The sequence below is a fragment of the Perna viridis genome, chromosome 8, assembly GCF_037379345.1.
Source record: "Perna viridis isolate PV_CMFRI_1.1 ecotype Kerala chromosome 8, ASM3737934v1, whole genome shotgun sequence".
Lineage (NCBI taxonomy): Eukaryota > Metazoa > Mollusca > Bivalvia > Mytilida > Mytilidae > Perna > Perna viridis.
In genome coordinates this window covers 9,427,657-9,447,158 of record NC_142452.1, presented here as the reverse complement: position 1 = coordinate 9,447,158, position 19,502 = coordinate 9,427,657, and the positions used below count along the sequence as shown (strand labels likewise).

General features: G+C 32.2%; 1 protein-coding gene across 1 annotated transcript; it reads left to right on the top strand.

Moving 5' to 3' along the window:
* The first annotated feature begins 7,544 nt into the window (after positions 1-7,544).
* Positions 7,545-9,813, top strand: LOC148609232 (uncharacterized). Its single transcript, XM_088542062.1, has 3 exons — positions 7,545-7,723; positions 8,791-9,066; positions 9,754-9,813. Exons 1-2 carry the CDS (start codon positions 7,567-7,569, stop codon positions 9,051-9,053), a joined length of 420 nt encoding a protein of 139 aa, XP_088398188.1. The 5' UTR covers positions 7,545-7,566; the 3' UTR covers positions 9,054-9,066; positions 9,754-9,813.
* Positions 9,814-19,502: the final 9,689 nt, after the last annotated feature.

Below are 19,502 nucleotides of genomic sequence, written 5' to 3'. Positions count from 1 at the left end.
CCGTAATATTTAATACAGCTATCTAATTATTCTGTTAAAAATTGTGGTATATTCACTCCATTATATTTTCAGATTAATTAAATGCTTCATTCTAATGTCCGATAATCATTTATATTTTGTAAGTTTGGAAACATCTTTGCATATCAGCAAAATATACTCCAGAGAGATATATACATTTGTTTCAGTTCGTGTGTGCGTCTAATTACGTCTGTCCTTAAAAACTAATACAAGAAGTTTCAGCATGCTTAAAGGAAGGTTACAACCTAGTGGGTTTTTTTCTAAGACTGTAATTTCTTAAGATACCAAACGGTTCGAAATTTTCTGCATTGCTTACAAATGGGATATATTTGGCAGAATATCAGGAAACTGTTATTTGTTTTGTATTCCCGAACCGAGGTAAGGATGGTAACGAGATCGTCCCATTTCATTCTTTGGGTTCTATACCAATGTTATTAACGTTTTTAGTTGCCAATGTCTTGCTTCTTAGTATTTATCCGACCCGTAAATGAACAAGTGTACCAAGAGCCAATTTAGAATTAAAAAAAATAAATTTCAAAGATGCGATTACTGAAATTTTGGATATTGTTTGGCGGTTTTCTGTTAAAGGTTCATGTTTAATATTGGTGTTTTTCATTTTGGTGCACTCAGAATGATGAGTGATTTCTTATTGCGTTATCTTCACACTAAAATCAATCCATCCTCTATTATCCTAAAAAGAATTTACATGTAGCATATGCATTACAACGTTTCAGCGGGGTAAAACAAAGGTTCTATTTAATTCCTATGCAGGCACATATTACGACATTAATCGTCCACACCTACCGATACTCTGATACATACTGGCTTCCTCACTTTTCGAAAACGTTATATTTTGGTGTATTTAATTTTGGCACTTTTAAGAGAGGTGCCAAATAAATAAAAACAAAACTACGGCCAAAATTTCACAATTTACGGCATAGCGAGTGTAAGCATTAGACTTCAATCTTCCTGAAAAACAACAATTCTCCATACTTAACATTTTTTATTTCATTTGCATAATATTGCTTCTGAGATAATATTCATTTTACGTCCAGCTGGTTGTCTTTCTATGGCTGTTCCCTTAAAGCAGTTGAATTCAAGCGACTGAAGAATGAGACGAGACGAGAAATATGTTTTCCCATATCCGCAAGAATAAGTTACATGATGCTATTCCGACTAGGTACGACTGAAAATGCAAACATTTAGATCTCCGACCATCATCGACTGATTTACAATTACTCTTGATTTTGCTACTGGCAATTACACTTGAAATATTCACGCACTCGTGAAGACATTCCAACTAACTTTGTCAGTATCAAAATCAAAATTAGCTATTTCTCCATATCTCATAATGCTGTCCTATAATTGTATTGACCTAATGGTTGTATTACTAGCACATTGTCAATTGCTAATCGGTATCTTATATTTTCCTTTTCCTCAAAATACCCGATTTTATTTTATTTCAGTCTACCTCTTTTGCATTCATAACGTTGGCAATTTACAATGTCACATAATGTCAAAGATTCAACTAAAAGACAAACAATAACATTTGTTTTAATATGAAATAGGCAAGCCAGAAAACACATTAAAGGATCTTAATTCTATAGATCAAAGATACTTATAATGATATAATATATTAACATATATACAATGTTAGACTGCCATATTTGTGAAACAAATTTCTGTTTATTCCCACCGCGGGACTTGAACTCGTAGCGATAATACTGTCTCCGCTATATATTTGTGACACAGGAAAGATAATGTTAGCATATCAGGGTCTTATTTTTGTTATTCCATATACGGTGGAATTTCTACTTATGCCCAAAATCATTTCCGTTATTTGATTTGTGATTTGACGAGAAAAGGATTGGGTGTCCATTTTAAATGTTGGAACTGATTGTTTTTCATAGGTGTTCATAGAATTGATAGGCAGATCTCTAAACTTTTCATGAAAAAAAAACTATCTGTATTCATTCGTCAAATTATTATGAATACTACAGAATAAAAAAAAATAATTCTGGTTTAAAATAAAATAGAAATTTACAGATACGGTTTCTGATTTTGAAACATTAAAAAGTAAATGTTCCTGACCAATGGAAACCCTTATCAAATTATCTCCATATATTTCAAAGATCTGAGATTGTGGTGTACCTGTAGACCAAGATGTAGATTCGGTGAATTTAGCTGGACAAAAACTGCCGCCTGAAGCACTGGTTTCCATTGTGGTTTGATACTTGTTGTAAAAGGTTCCCATGGTGGGCAGTAAGCGGTTATGACTGATATGGATCTGCCGGATAGATAATTGGATACGGAGCTTTCTATGGAGAAGGTGGCTTTAAGCAGTATGAATTAGACAGATATTTCATTAAAACATGGATTTGATGTCATAAATTTCGTTCGATCGATGGTGTGATCTCAACATGGAAATCTGTTGTTCTTGTTTTCTTTTTCGTTCTTCAAGTAAAATGTATAATGTTTAATTAAAAACAAAATAAATGATTGAATCAAAAGTACTTAGTATAGTAAGTCACTAGAACTTACGGCGGTGGACTTGATCAAATTTCTTCCTCCAGAAAAGCATTTTTTAGTCTTCTTATGTTACTTTGCTAATCAAGAGTCTATTCGAGAAGTTGGACATTATTTTAGCGCAGCAAAGTCTTGTGTTCTTGCGATTGTGAGAAAATGAATAGCAACGATAAATAGTGTCTTGGGCATGTACGTACAATCAATCAAACTATTTATCTTATCAAGGTAAGGTCTTACCAATTAGATTTGTAGTTCCTTGGATTTTTGGGAGCTTGAAAAAAGGTACTGGCAAGTTACTTTTTTTTTTTTAATTTTCGTTTATTTTTCTGAAATTCTATTGAAATGAGCGGGTGCCAAAATTCGACGCGGGATATGTAATTTTAAAATAAATTATATATTTTTAAGGAAAAATGACCGTTTTTATGGAAAACCATGATATTTGTTTTTAATAAAAGGAGCAGGTGGCTAATTTTTTTTATTTAAATTTATCAAAAGTAAAAAAAAATATGGGGTGGAATTTTGGCATTTCAAAGCCAAAACAAATTAAAATTGTACGAAAGCGATCTGCCCCTAAGCTGCAGCTTGCCTGTCGGTGGAGGCATCTGTTGTGATCGTAAGATCACCTTCGTTTAGATTTATTTCATACTTTCGTGCTATATCTTTCCCGCAGATTGCCTGGTAGGCGGGATATCACTTGTGATCAGAAGATCTCCTTCCGTATCAGCAAAATCCGTGAAAAGCGATTCCAGGCTTCATATAGTGGTTTTATACATTTTATAAAAAATTCAATTCATTTTGTTAAAGTGTTCTCCTTTAATCATCTGGAAACGATAATATATGTTGAGTAATTGTGTGACAGCTGAAACACACCCACTTTTTAGACTTAAAATATGCAACTCGGAAACAAATCTTCGTAATGTTGCAAACATAAATGTGCGCTAAGCGAAAAATAGAAAATGGCAGAAATGAAAATGTCCCAATCTTGCTTCTCAAGTAACCCTGAGTTGGCTCAGAGTTAGTAGGGATGTGATTAATGAAACTTTTTTTTGTATGCTGTTGGTTTTTGAATACCGATTTATATATTCTTGTTGGTTTGATCTTCCCATTTAGGTGGGTGACTTTCGACGTAAGGAAGAAGGCATTAAAGGTTCTTATGGTGTAAAATAAAACGAAAATTTATAATCTTGCAATTAAAGGATAGATACATTGGTATGAAGTTCAACTAACTTCAAATATTCTATTCATTTTGTGTACTTTTTTGTCATCTTCCGTTCATAGTTCTATCATAGAAATGATGTGAACACGAAAGAAACAACTTCATTTTTAGCGAAAACACTTATTGTTACATAGTTAGCATAGTTAGTTGTTCATATGTAAGCTACAAAGTTGTATCTTAGGTATGTATATAGAATACAGGTTGAAATATCAATAAAGTCAGAATCAGAATTCTCAGCAGTATTTGCAAATTTATGTATAATTGTAGCACCATTGCGGCGTCATTACTATGAACTAAAGCCATGAACTGTTCATTTTTTCTAATATTCATATATTTTAATATGTTTTGAACATTTCATTTTTTATTACATAAGTCAATTTTGTAAGGCAAACATTGTGCAATGTTTCTGCATCTTTTTATTTTTAATCTCCAAAATAACATACACCTATATCATACTGTACACCAATCGAATGTTAACAAAAAGAGCTTTTCGAAAAAGTCGGTCGTAAAAAAAAACTTTTGGTAGGATAAGTTTTTATTTTTTGCTAAATTTACAGTACGGAAATTATGTTGATTTTGAACCTATTAGGTTCTCATTACAACTAGAGATCATAGAGCTTTAAAATTTCTTTTTTATGCAATACAAAACAGTACTCGCTATTTCAGATATTAAATAAGAAATACTGTAATTGAAATTGTCCATTATATGAGAAAGGCGAAAATTACAATTGTTGAATTTCAAATGCCTCGGTGCTTTACACAGTTGATATTTTTGTTATTTTCGTGTATTTAAGTGGAAATCTATATGGAAAAGTTTGGAACCATACAATAGTAGCAACGAACAATGATTAAAACTGTCACCGGCTTCATAAAGGTATACCCCTGATAACTTTCTAACTCTAAATTGGATTATCTTAATTTTTAAACGTAATAAAGTTTAAGTACGTCAATGAGTGTCAATGCTACAACAGTTTTCATAGACCCCTATGTAGCAAAAACATTGACTACTATGTATGACAAATATGTTGAAGAAACCCGCCGACAAAGCCTAAAACAACATTGTTTTTGTCTGTAAAAAGTATTATATCCAATGTTTATTATCAGAGGTAGACGTAGAAAATAATAGCAGTGATATGACCTATTCTGCCACTACACACTCCAAAAAAGAGAAAGTAGATAACCACAAATCTGTGATATCTTCTTTTGGTCCCTCTATATAAGACTACGATTGTGATTTACCGTCAATGTACTGGATTCCTAAACTCCACCAGAATCCATACGAACAACGCTACATAGCTGGATCTGCAAACTGTATTACCAAACCTCTTTCAAAACTTTTATCTTCAATACACACAGCTATAAATGACCGTCTCCAGTCCTACCACAACACTTGTTACATCCGTAGTGGTATTATATCAACATGGATTCTAAAACATTCGAAAGATCTTCTGCAAAACATCAATTCAAGATTATTATCAGAATATAATACGATCAAGAAAAAAAAACATTATACATCGCTTAGCTAGATCCTTTAATCTCAGTTTCCGCTACATAGATGGCGTATTATTTTTAAACAATCCAAGTTTTGAGATTTGATACATCGCATCTACCCTAAAGAATTTGAAATAAAGGATACTTCTTATACTGTGAAGTCAGCCTCATATTTTGACCTATACTCAAAGAACCATGGTAAAAGAAGTCTATAGACCAAACTATACGACAAAAACGCGATGACTTCTCATTCCGTATTGTCAACTTTCCTTTCATCTCAGTGGTAATATCATATATATAGCACCTGCGTATGGAGTTTTCATATCACAAGTTATACATTATGCCAGAACTTGCCGTAACTACGAAGACTTTTTTTTTGTGTCATCATGAACTTGTGGTTACGTTACGGTGTATCTTTGAATATAAAAGCATAGGTTATCAAACTTGATATTTGAACCTTAATACGAGCATTTTTTCAAACATGCTACAGTACTTGTATGGGGAAAGCTACCCAGTCTATGGTATATGGGGGTTGGGTGATGAAAAATGGGGGATTTGAATGGGAAATGGGGATGGAGATGGTGTATGGAATGGTTTTTGAATTGGGAGGATGGGGATATTAGGTTTAAATCCTTTATTGATATGAAGAAATATATCAAATTTGATGAAAAATAACAGCTAAATTGTTAAAAATTTAAAAATATAAAATTTAATTTGATAATGTAAATATTTGATAAGAAAATTTTTTATAAATTTTTTTTAAAAAGTTGTATGAAGAACACATTTGTGTCATTATGATATATTTAAAAAAGAAAATTGGGCTGGGTTATCGAACTTTTTTAAATTGTAATATTAAAAGAACTAAAATTTCTATTACTTTTCAATAGACCATTTTCCCTCATTGAAAGAGTCATTTAAAATAAAAGTTTTTTTTTACCATACATAGATTTATGTTAAATATTTTAAAATATTCTGAAGATATTTATATTCATAATTTCAATCACAGTTTGCTCGGTGAAAATACGTTCTGCTGTATGTATTTTCCGAGAAAATAATGTAAGAATTTTCCGTGTAATAAATGATCTACCTTATAACAACGTCCCACGTGTTGTAGTCACAATTGTTTACACTCAACTGCATATTGTATACGCAAGCCCAATACTTCACAGAAAACTTCAGCACAACCAAATACATTGTATAAATATTGTATGCAAGACGTGCATAAAAAGAAAAAAAAAAAAAAAAAAAAATTGAAATGGGAAACACAATCTAGCACCGGGAATTTCGATCAGTTTGAATACAAGAAATTTAGCCTCAACATTTCAGAGCATTTAATTTCTGAAATACTGTGTATATGATACAAGTTTGACTACATGTATGTAATAGAAGTTCAGTGATTACGTAATTGCCTCCGTTTTAGTCTCCTAATGCATCACAATAAGGCTTAATGAGATTGTTCTAAAAGCATAATAATTCCTAAAAATCATTAAATAAAGCATACAGATAAATAAACAACTTAGAAGCACAGTATACTGAGCAAATAACGGTTTCATAATAAGGATTTCAAAAGTGCGATATTGTACAACATGATGCATGCAGTCACAAACGACTCTGAGAAATCCACTACTAAATACAAACTTGTTAATCATATCATCAAGTGAATCACAAATATTTCTTTGAAGAAAGACATTTTCGAGAAAACGCCAAACAGTAGGCGATTATTACTGAAAAACTAATTTTGTTTCAGAAGGTAGATTAATGTGTGTTTTGTAAAAAGGCGATCGTTTCATTTTCACAAAGTCAGCAAATAATTTTTTCTATACCAATATATAGATAGGTCTATTATACACATAAAAGTAATCAAAGCCTTAAACGATTTTTAAGGTATGGAAAACAAAACATAGAGACTTGAAAGGAGATGATTGAGTGCCAAGATTGCACAAAAACTTTATAGACACAAGACTGAGTTGTGGTTAATACAAGGTTCCCGATATCAGACCAATCTGTAACTTTTTTTTTTAAAAACACCCATGTGATATATATATGTTTGGTATTAGTACTAATTTTGTGGTTAGTAGGTTTTAAGGTCTTTTAAATAGTATAATGAAGATAGAAGTGATGTTAAATAAACACAACAATGAAAAAAGATACTTGATGAATATAAATCACTCATTTAGTATAAGTTTCCAGTTTTTCAATTGCAAAAAATTCATCTAAAAATTGCGCTATACATGTTTTCTCAGTTGTTCTACTTTTGTAATTTTGACGCTTATAAAAGCACATCAGTGTATAGTTCGTATCACCGGACCTGCAAGATGAATGCCATTTTTCTCCTGGCTTGTATTGCTGTAGCCGCTGCAAGTTTTGGTTTTGATGAAGGTTTGCATGGAGGAGGTGGTTATGGAGGAGGTGGTGGCCATGGAGGGGGTGGTTATGGAGGTGGTGGTTATGGAGGGGGCGGTGGTTATGGAGGTAAGAATACAATGAGTACTAATATAATTTGTGTTTTTTTTTCAAGTGTATTCAAACTCAAATTAAAATCAATCTAAAACTCTCAACCGAGGTATCAACTTTTATTTTTTTCCTGGAAAATATCGACAGTAATACTTATTTTTTTTTTGAGTAGCCACTGTAGTTTTGCTGATATATAAGCCATTTATTGAAAATAATGATTATTTATATTTGAAGTAATTGACATTTTTAGACAACTGAAACAAAGTATTTTTTGTTAACAAAACAATATCATCTACGACCGGTTATACAGTATAAAATTGGTGTTATGACTTGCAATTTTGGAAAAGGGAAGAAAGGGTGGCTATATAGTGGGGTGGCTTTATATAAGCACTTTCCCCTAAAAAAGAACTACTTTTCAAAGATATTGTATTTTATCTATTAATTAAAAAGTAACATTTTCTGGAGTCTATTTCAAAATATCATTATTTATTGTCAAATTAATTATCGTTTGCAAGATAGACCTACTGAATGTTCTTAATCATTTTCCTTATTGAACTTTTATATTGAAACATGATAAAAAGACACACACACACAAAAACATGTAAAGACAATTAAGCTTTTATTTAAGTACATAGCAAAAAACTAATTCAAAATCGAGCACAAGTCGTTATCAGCACTGGGCAGGGAAGTCTATATGATGTTGTCTCTTATTCTATGCAAAGTATGATATATTCCTTCAGTGAATTTACATGTGCTCATTGTTTTTTTGTTTTGTTTTTTGTTTTGTTTTTTATTTTGTTTTTGTTTTTGTTTTTTTTTTATAAATACAATATGTTATGCATTTTGAAGTACATATATCGATATTTAGTTTTGTGTAATTGTATACAACATTTGTTTATTTTTTTATTATAGATTTTCATTTTGACTTTCAACTAAATCAACAATCATTTTGACAAATTGTTTAATTACAATATGATCCATGTCTTTCTGGTTCTTTTTGTTACCAACTCTTTTAAATTAAATGAGCAGTTCAGTTTAAAACGGTTTTGCATTTACTTAACTTAAATATATATTTTGGGGAGGAGTAGGGGGATGGCGGAGATGGTGTACTTGCAGACCAAAGTGCTTGAAAGGAGAAGAAACTGTTGCGAAACACTGCCTTCTTTTTCCATTTTTCCCTAAGTGGTGGAACACCTGCTGTAAATGGTTTCCATGGTGGGTAACTAACGGTTACAGTGGATATGGAGGCGCCGGATACGGACAGGGATATGGAGCTCTAGGAGGAGTTGGAGGAGCTTTCTATGGTGGTGGTATTGGCGGCGGAGGATACGGAAAAGGAGGTTATTAGAAAGAATTAAAAGGTAAGTCATTAGACTTCAATTTGTTTCAATAAATCATATGGGGGAAATATTAAACCATGTATAACGTGGTTAGCGTTAAAGTTAGCCGGAAAACAAGTATTTGTTTAGGCTTTACACAAAGTAAGAATTTCAATGTTTATAAATTAATTTAATTCCGAATTTTGAAGAAGAAGGATTACCATTTGACAAGCGATAGAATGACCTAAAATAAGAATGACATTAATGCCTTGTAACAAGGTTTAATATCTAAATATTCACTCTTTCATCATTTAACATATTTTACTGCCCCTTCGTTCATAGTTTTGGTACATTGCATGACACAAATTGACTATTGACATCACCAATAACAATTAAAAACACTTTAAGATGATAAAATGATATTCAGTTATATTGGTTGTTGTCCTGTAAAAATGAGATGTCTTTTATTTATCGACTTTTTTCACTAAAGATAGATGATCTTTTGACAAATGGCACAAGAAGTAACATAAAGTACACGATGAAAAACCAAAAGATCAATTAGAGTACATACGAAATCAATCGTATTAAAACTTAATATTTTATACCTAATAAAAACGGTAGCAAAGAGAAACATACAATTACAATGTGCTTTTTCATTGCTGAAACAATCATATTTCTTTTCGAGAATAAATATGAAGAAACATGTCTAGCTAATGATGTATTTTGTAGGACCTTAGCGGCGCAAAAGGACAGAAACAGCTTTGAAATAAAATTGTCATTACAAAATAATTATTCTTCTTCATTATATTATCAAGTCTGACCGATGAACATCAGTTACACGTGATTACCAACTAAAGTATATACATTTCTAACGCTTTTGGTTTGAACAATTTTAATAACTCGACGTCAAGTGAATTTCATAAAGTAGAAAAATTACTTCACTTTATTTTACTAAATTTACTTTTTTGTAATTTTAACACTAATTGCTGTCTAGAAATTCTGTTAAAAATGCGGTTTATTCGTTACTTTATATTTGCAGATCATTGAAATCCTTCATTTTGAAGTACAATAATCATTTGTATTATGTATTGTCGGATACATCTTTGAAAATCAACATTCTATACTCCCGGGTGTCAAATACTTTTTTTTAATTCCTGTGCGCGTTCGATGGTGTCCGTCCTACGAAAAAACTAATACAAGCAGTTTCAACAAGCTTTAAGGAAAGTTGTAAGTCTCTGGTGTGTTATGAGTAATTTATCTAGCTATAGAATGTTCGGCGGTCTTATCTATGAGTTATCTATGAGATTGCCTGAAACCTTTTTAAAGAAGCCCCGTGCAGGTCCGGGTGTTAAAAGAATAGGCCTACAGCAGCGCTAAGCATGTCGTAAAAGGCGACTAAATAGTGCTCAGAACCCTAGACGGGGGCTAGGGCGCTCTGCCCACAGAGCAACTGGGATGTGTGCCCCAGGTGGTGGAATTGGGTATCCCTGGCGTGTTACATGCTGGGGTTGTCAGGCTATAATACGGAAAACCTGACCGCAAACCATAGTGGTGCACCGTGTTGGGAAAGATGCCACGTTCCTCGCACGTTATAAAACCCTACTGTGGTATTCTCTCGGAGTAGGAATCATAGGGCTCCGCCACAGGAGGCTAAATTGGCCGACCCTACCCACCTCTCCCTATTTCCAGTGGCAATCAAAATTTGTCGACCCCATTGTCCTTTTGTCCCATCCCTTTTTCATTTGATAATTTCATGTTCATTTTATCATCAATTGCATGTTCATCGTCTGAATATAGCGGAAATATTGCTGCTCGGACGTTAAACCCCAACAAACAAACAAACAAACAAGCTTTTTAAAGAAAATATAAAACTTTTTTATTCCGCAATTTTTGTTACAATTTCCGTGTGGTTACAGCTTCTACCGCAAGTACCATAATGTTAGTCTCCAAAATACGGGGCCGTCGTATTTTGGATATATTCATTATTTTAGAATTGTATTGTCAATGTTAACAAAGTAAAAGTACACATTTACCTGTGAACGGATTACGTGTCTCACTCATTCATTCTTAGACAGGTCGAGACTACAAGAATGTTACCCGTCTTAGACCAAAAAAGGAACGACAAAATCGACTTTGTCCACGTGTTATCAAATGACCAATCGATTTAATCACTACTGCAACTGTAATGACAACTTTTTACGTGTAAATTATACAAGAAAATCTTTTCAGTTTTCCTGTTATGTTTTCCAGTTCCACTTTATTTCAAATGTATATTGGTTTTATATGATATTCTATCGATTCCATGCTCACATAAGAAAAGAATAGAAATGCAATCTCACTGTTAGGATTTTACTTTCATGTTATTACTTGATAAAGTATTTCTTCGTTTCTTGTTATTTACTAAATAATAAATTGACGGTCAATCGGTACATGGATATATTACTTTATGCAATACTTTTAATATACAATGTCAAAAAGAAGACAATAATGGAAATCGTGAGGAGGCGATATTAATTTGAAATGTACCTGAAAATTATATTAAAACATGTGAGAACAATTTATATTAAACATGCAATAATGATGCATTCAGGTATCTCACTGACTCGATGGGTTATTTCTTATATACATGTATCTAGATATTCAATGTTCTTACATAGTAGAACTCCCGACCTGTTTAAAACTTATCTACTACATGTACTACATGTATAAATATATCACGTGTTTACCATGAATATGATTGTGTTTGGATTAACAAATTTTAGGAATGTATCAAAAGTATAAATATTTAATTCGAATCTGCGAAAGAAAATTGTGAAAATTTCATGTTGTCGAACATCGAATCCAGTGGCAAATTTCTGTATGTATATATTTTTACTACTATTAAAATATACGAAGTTCATTTCTGACAATCGACATTTTATGTACACTATTTGTTCTGTGTTCAGATATATAAACTGTTTTAAATATATTAAAACCAATGATAACAAATGCGACATTTATATTTGCATACTCTTTTTCACAGTATTTTGTCAATATCTTTAAGCCTTTTTTTATATCAAAATGAAGTTTGGCATGTTTGCTGTTTACCTGATTTTATACAATAATTTTGGGGATTTGATACATTCTTTTGATTACCGCTATAACCTTGGTTTCTCCTTGAAATTCTTAAAATAAAAACACGTTCACTATCAAAATGTTGATAGCCGTCTGAACATTTATTACGTTTGCACAATGTTGTATTTTCTATCTTCCATTTTAACATTTACTTCGTTTGGTGGAATATTGCTCATCAATTTCCTTTTAGATAGCTTTAGTTTATTCAATTACTATGATTCATGAATAAATTCCAGATTTTATTTGATATAGTCAATGTCCACAATGAGTTTTTTGCCCAATATGTTACACCTATATTAGGTGTCATTGTGTCTATACAAACTTCATTTAAATCATATTTTATTTTGTATATTTAATGTCGATATTTTCTCTCTTTTTGCTTCGCACGTGCATTTTACGCGATGTTTTGCTCTTTAGCTTAGGCAGCTAGGAAGATTGCTTTCTTTATATAATATATTTCTGCAATTTAATGCTGTTTATCTTTTAATTTGTCAAATATGTTATTATAGGATAGACATTGCCTAAATCAGCGAGCACCGTGAGCTTTACCTTTTGCTTCGCACGTGCAATATTTTTATTTATATTTAAGCGGCAAGCAAAATCAATATTTCTATTTGAAAATCTGTCTTGTTAATTAATCTGGGAGTTTTTTTTAATAAATAAATAACTTGAACAATTTTCCCCCAAAAAAATTCCAACCCATACCCCCTTTCCCTTCGCTCTTAAAATGGTCATTAATTTTATAGCACTTTGCAATACTTTACATTTTTTATCTCTTACGGGCGTCTCCAGCAACATCCATTTCAGTTTTGGCCTTTCAGATTAATCTTTACAGATACCGGAAATATTACAGTCCTCCACGGATGGTGGAAATATTTTACAAATATCATGTGACGTAAACAAAATTCAGACGACAGCTGCAAAGTCCAAACAAGAAAATGATTGCCTTTCCTATCTTAGAAAAAAACTATGCTTCGATTTTGATAATATAATCGGAATTATATTTTTTTTCAAAGCGGATAAGGTTCTTGACAACAGCAACAGTGGAACAGTGGAGATACACGTACGTACATCCACGTGTTTCCCTAAGATTTTAAAAACATAAAATTCACTTCTTTAAATAAGTAAAAGAAATTAGAAAAAGACTTGAAAACTATAGGATAAGATGAATTTATTTTTAGTGAAATGTGTTCTTAACCTACATTTTTTTTATTTGTTTGTTTGAAGGAAATGATGAATTTTCTCCTAAGGACAGTCACATTTTGATACTTCCAGGACATGACTTTTTTTGTTAGTATATTGGGGAACCGTAAGTGAAAATTAGAAAGTACACGTAATAACCGTAGAGCTCACATCGCTTCGCGGCGCTCACTATCAAATCAATTGTTCCCTTTTTATCCAGTACATCATTAACGTATATTATCCCACATTTCATCTATATTGTTTCATAATGAAGAATTTATAATGGAACTTTATCAGTTTGTTTCCGAATTTTGTGAAATCCGTTAGTGCTTCTCTATTTGATATTTTTATCCAACTTTCAATGATGTCTGTATAAAAAGTCGGCATGTTACATAGTTCGGGAGGCGATTTCAAACTATTTGTGTCTAATTTCATTTCTAATACTATTAGACCAGGTCCAAGTTTATCTAAAAAATACTCGGCCCAGTTTTCAGATTTTGACATAAGTAGTCTACAGACACTGTGAAGTCAGCCTCACATCTTTACCTACAATTAGAAATCGATGGTAAAGGAAAACTATTGACCACACTTTACGACCAACGTGATTACTTTTCATTCAGAATTGTCAACTTTCCTCTCATCTGTGGAAACATCCCTTCAGCACCTGCGTATAGAGTGTTCATATCACAACTTACACGTTATGCCAGAGCTTGCCGTGACTACGCAGAGTTTTTGTATCGCGCTAGAACTCTAACAAATAGGCTTCTGGAACAGGATTATGTTGCTACAAGATTGAAGTCATCACTACAAAAGTTTAATGGTGGCCATCATGAACTCGTGGATCGTTACGGTGTATCCATCTGCACCATGAAAACTGATTTATTCAACGGGTCATAGTTTTCCTTTCCTCGTTTGTCTACCCCGGACTTGATTTTTTATGAACAACTCGGCAGGTGTTTCTAGAAAAGCAGAGGACGCTTACCCTTCCGGTACACCTGGTCCATGCTCCCAGTTTTTAGTGGAGTCCGAGTTGTTCATTTGCTTTTGTTATTTTTTTTTATGTATGATTATAGTTATTTTATGTTCTTTGTTGTGTAGATCTGTTTTCCATGTCTGGTCTTTGTCCCTGGATTACATTCTTTTGATTACCGCTATAACCTTGGTTCCCTTGATTACTCATAGTCTCTTGGCCCATTTTAGTTTTAAAGCATCGTAATAAATTTGAATATCCGTCATATTTCGTCCACCATTTTTTGGGTTTAAAAATAATGTGTTTCCGTTAACTGTATCCGGTTTTCCCTCCAAAAAAGTTGAATATTTAATTATCTTTTTATTTAGCTTGATGAGATTAGTTTTACTGAAAACTGTAACATTTGAAATATATGTAAAATGGGATATGACCCAAGGTTTTATTATCAAATTTTCCACCAAGATGCTCAAGTTTTTTCCGTCAATTTGTCATGATGGGTTTTGTTTTCAAATTTTGAATTCCAATTTGAACGTTTCAATTTTTCATGATGGTTTTGTTTTTTTAAAATTAAGGATTCCAATTTAAACGTTCGCATCAGTCTTTTCCTTGCCTAAACATACACTTTGAACTTTCATTGGGTCATTAGTGAATGTGGTGTTTTCTATTCTATCTTTTATCAAATTAAAACGTCCGAAATATTGACCATGAGTGGAAAGTTATTATTGATCATGAGTGGTAAGTTAATATTGACCATGAGTCGAAAGTTATTATTGATCATGAGTGGAAAGTTATATCAGTCATGTTTTGCTTTAATTGCATTTAAAGGCGTCAAATTTAAGTTAGAACCTATATTTGGCGCTCTATGGTTGCATTTACATTTTCAGTTTACAAATATATAACGAAAACGGTGTGCCAATATCTAACCAGCTTAGTGTCCCAAGCAAACAAACTCCCAATTACATGTCATCAAGGATATAGGATACAAATAACTCCTAATAAGGTACAGTTTAGCATAAAATTACAATGCAAAAAAGCATAATATAATGTACAAACGAATAGCTTCAGCACCCTTAGTTATAATACTTGAAGCAAATAAATATTTATAGGCGTTTAGCCATTAGGAAGGCCCTGAAAGATTTTAGTTCAAAGCGATGCTGGGTGTAAGGGAGTTAACGTGGAACACATACACTTAATATTAATGCGCGGTAAATTCAAACATAGATATAAAAAATCAGTTTAAAAATAAATTCGATATTAATCCGAAAAAATAATTATCTTTACAATGAATGTTACGCGTTAAAAATACAATTATTGCATTAGAGTAGCATTTTTAAAATGTATTAAAATTGAATTGTGTTTAATATACTAAAAACAAAATCAAAGGTTTGTTTTGCCTGGTACCACGCCGTACATACATTTTGTATCTTGATTAACAAATTGCCGTTACTTTTACTTAACTATAACATTTTTGAAATGTTCAAAATTACACGAAGAATACAATTGCATCGTGTATACGATATTTTAATCAAACTGAAAAAGACAGAACAAATCATATATATTCTTTTTGGGTACTGTATATAGTTCAAAATAATTTGTGTTTATGATATTATCTATCGAAAATGTTGTAGCTGTATACAATAAGTTGTCATGTGAAGTTCCTATATCCAGTAACTATATAGGTTCTGAAAACATATATTGTTTTTTATCTACAGTGACAACATCCGATATTTATTGGAAGTGGAAAATGTCTCATATCTTGACCTACACTTAGAAAACTATCGACCAAACTTTACGACAAACGTGATAACTTTTCATTTAGAATTTTTGACTTTCCTTTCGTCTGTGGCAACATCCCTTCAGCACCTGCGTATGGAGTGTTCATATCACAACTCATACGTTATACCAGAGCTTGCCGTGACTACGCAGACGATTTGTATCGCGCTAGAATTCTAAAAAATAGGCTTCTGGAGCAGGGTTATGTTGCTACAAGATTGAAGTCATCACTACAAAAGTTTAATGGTCGTCATCATGAACTCATGGATCGTTACGATGCATACATCTGCGCCATGAAAACTCAGTTGTTCAACGGGTCATAGTTTTCCTTTCCTCTTTAGTCTTCCCCGGACTTGACTTTTTATGAGCAACTCAGCGGGTGTTTCTAGAAAAGCAGAGGACGCTTACCCTACCGGCGCACCTGGTCCATGCCCCCAGTGTTTAGTGGAGTCCGAGATGCTCATTAGCTTTTGTTGCTTTGTATGTATGATTTTAGTTACTTTACGTGTGTATACCTGTTTTCCATGCCTGATCTTTGTCCCTGGATTGCATTCTTTTACCGCTATAACCTTGGTTCCTAAGATTACCCTGCAACGACATAAGTTTTGAAAATTGATAGTTCAGTATACATTTCTTTGTTTTGTCTTGAAACTGCTGTTTGCATCCTGCACAACTAGATCTGTCCAAATCGAAAGTAGATTGATGTATCCCTCCGCTCTAAAACATGCTCTTAAATGAATAAAAATATTCATCTGTCATGTGTATTTATACTATATTGTACAAAAATAGTATGTTAATTTATTTTACGACGTATGACATCCGGTTACGTGCGAGCTGTTATTTGGTGACGCCAAGGGTGTTTGATTATTTAAAATCGGTGAGTATATGTGGGTATTCATCTACTCTTTATTTACAATTGACTTTGATTAAAACTTTTCGTCAGATCGTCAACGTAATAAGTTGCAAAAGTTCAACAATTCTCGATCATTTAAATGTTCAAATGGTTTCATGACCCATCATCGGCCATATTTACCACGCTCTTTGGGGCAACTAATTTACTTTTTTTAAACAAGTTTTAAAACTGAACTGTTAAGGTTTCAGTCGTAAATATGTATATAATTTTACTATTAAACGATTAAAAAGTATTTTTATGATTCTCTGTGATATTTGTCATATGGACACATAATGTATGGAGGGCATTTTCTGACATGTTGTCATGTCTTTGGTACAAAATACCACAAATTGTGCCTGAATCAGCCTGAAATAACTCAATTACCAAAAATCAACTCAATATCTGCAAGCGTTTAGAAAAAAAAGTGTAGAAAACTTAAATTTCGGTAAATCCAAGGACCATAACTCTGACAAAAATAAGTGAAGCGGAGGGAAATCTATACTTGATCTGTAACTCATCAGGGTAGATTCACATACAAAAACAACATTTGGTGTTATGACTTGCAAGTTTGGAAAAGGGAAGAAAGGATGGCTATATATGTTTTATTTAAGCACGTTCCCCCTTCAAAAGAACTACTTTTCACAGATATTGTATTTTATCTATTGGTTAAAAAGTAACATTTTCCGAGATAGACCTACTGAATGTTTTACTTTTACATTGAAACACGATAAAAAGACAAACACAAAAACATATAAAGTCGTTATCAGCACTGATCAGGGAAGTCTATATGATGTTGTCTCTTATTCTCTGCGAAGTATGATATATTCCTTCAGTGAATTTACATGTGTTCATTGTTTTTTTGTTGTTTTGTTGTTTTTGTTTTTTTATAAATACAATATGTTATGCATTTTGAAGTACATATATCGATATTTAGTTTTGTGTAATTGTATACAACATTTGTTTATTTTTTTATTATAGATTTTCATTTTGACTTTCAACTAAATCAACAATCATTTTGAAAAATTGTTTGTTTACAGTCTGATGTTTTTTCGGCTCTTTTTGATGCTAACTATTTTAAAATAGTTGAGCAGTTCAGTTTATGATGGGTTCGCATTTACTTAACTTAAATATATATTTTGGATACTAGGGGGATGGCGGAGATGGTGTACTTGCAGACCAAAGTGCTTGAAAGGAGAAAAAAAAACTGTTGAGAAACACTGCCTTCTTTTCCTTTTTCTCTAAGTCGTGGACACCTGCTGTAAATGGTTTCCATGGTGGGTAACTAATGGTTACAGTGGATACGAAGGCGTCGGATACGAACAGGGATATGGTGTTTCCTATAACAGTGGTAGAGGCAGAGGATAGGAAAAGGAGTTTATTAGAAAGAGTTAAAAGATAAAAGTCATAACGCTTCCATTTGTTTCATAAAATCATATGGGGAAAATATTAAACCATGTATAATGTGGTTACCGTTCAAGTTAGCAGGAAACAAATATCTTTTAGGCTTACCCAAATTACTGTTGTATGACTTTTTTTATTCAAGTAAGAATTTCAACGTTTATAAATTAATTTAGTTCTAAGGTTTGATAAAATGGTTTTAAGTTATATTGGTTGTTTTCATATAAAAATGAAATGTCTTCCATTTATCGATTTTTTTCTCACTAAAGATAGAAGATAGGATTTTTTTAAAAAATATGTAAATTGATTCAATAAAACTTTCACTTATGTAGCATTTCTAAGGACATGTGAAAAAATAATTTCCCGCAAAGAAAATAGGGTGAATTCACAAAGATCGGGCAGAAAAGTAGTCTTGAACTATAAATAGCCATTATCCCTAAAAGTAGTCTTGAACTATAAATAGCCATTATCCCTACTTTCACTTTCGTTTTGCACTCACCAAATCAACCGTTTCAGTGGAACATTTTTATGTTATTATGTTAGATTTTCTTTTAAAAAAGTTCTTCATCTTACGGTGTGATGTTTGCTCTATTTTATAAGTCATTGTTCATATCTTTTGACAAAACATTAGTTTGTAGAGAGGCAAAAGAAAATGCACTATATTTTTATAGCATCCATGTTTTGACGTACACCCGCTCAGGGATATGCAATACGATACTGGTACCTAAAATACACGATAAAAAAACAAAAGATCACCAAGAATAAATACGAAATCAATCGTATACATAAAGGAACTATAAGCGTAATGTGCTTTTTCATTGCTGAAACAATCCTATTTCTTTTCGAGAATAAATATTTAGAAACATGTCTAGCTAATGATTTATTTTGAAGGACTTAGCGGCACAAAGGGACAGAAACAGCTTTGAAAAAAATTGTCATAAAAAAATAATTATTCTTGTTCATTTTATAATCTAGTCTGGCTGATGAACATGAGTTACACGTGATTACCAACTAAAGTATATACATTTCTAAAGCCTTGGTTTGAACAATTTTAAAAACTCGACGTCAAGAGAATTTCATGAAATAAAAGTGAAATAAATAAATATTTAAATAAGATTATTACTGAAGAAAAGACACAAAAACGCATTA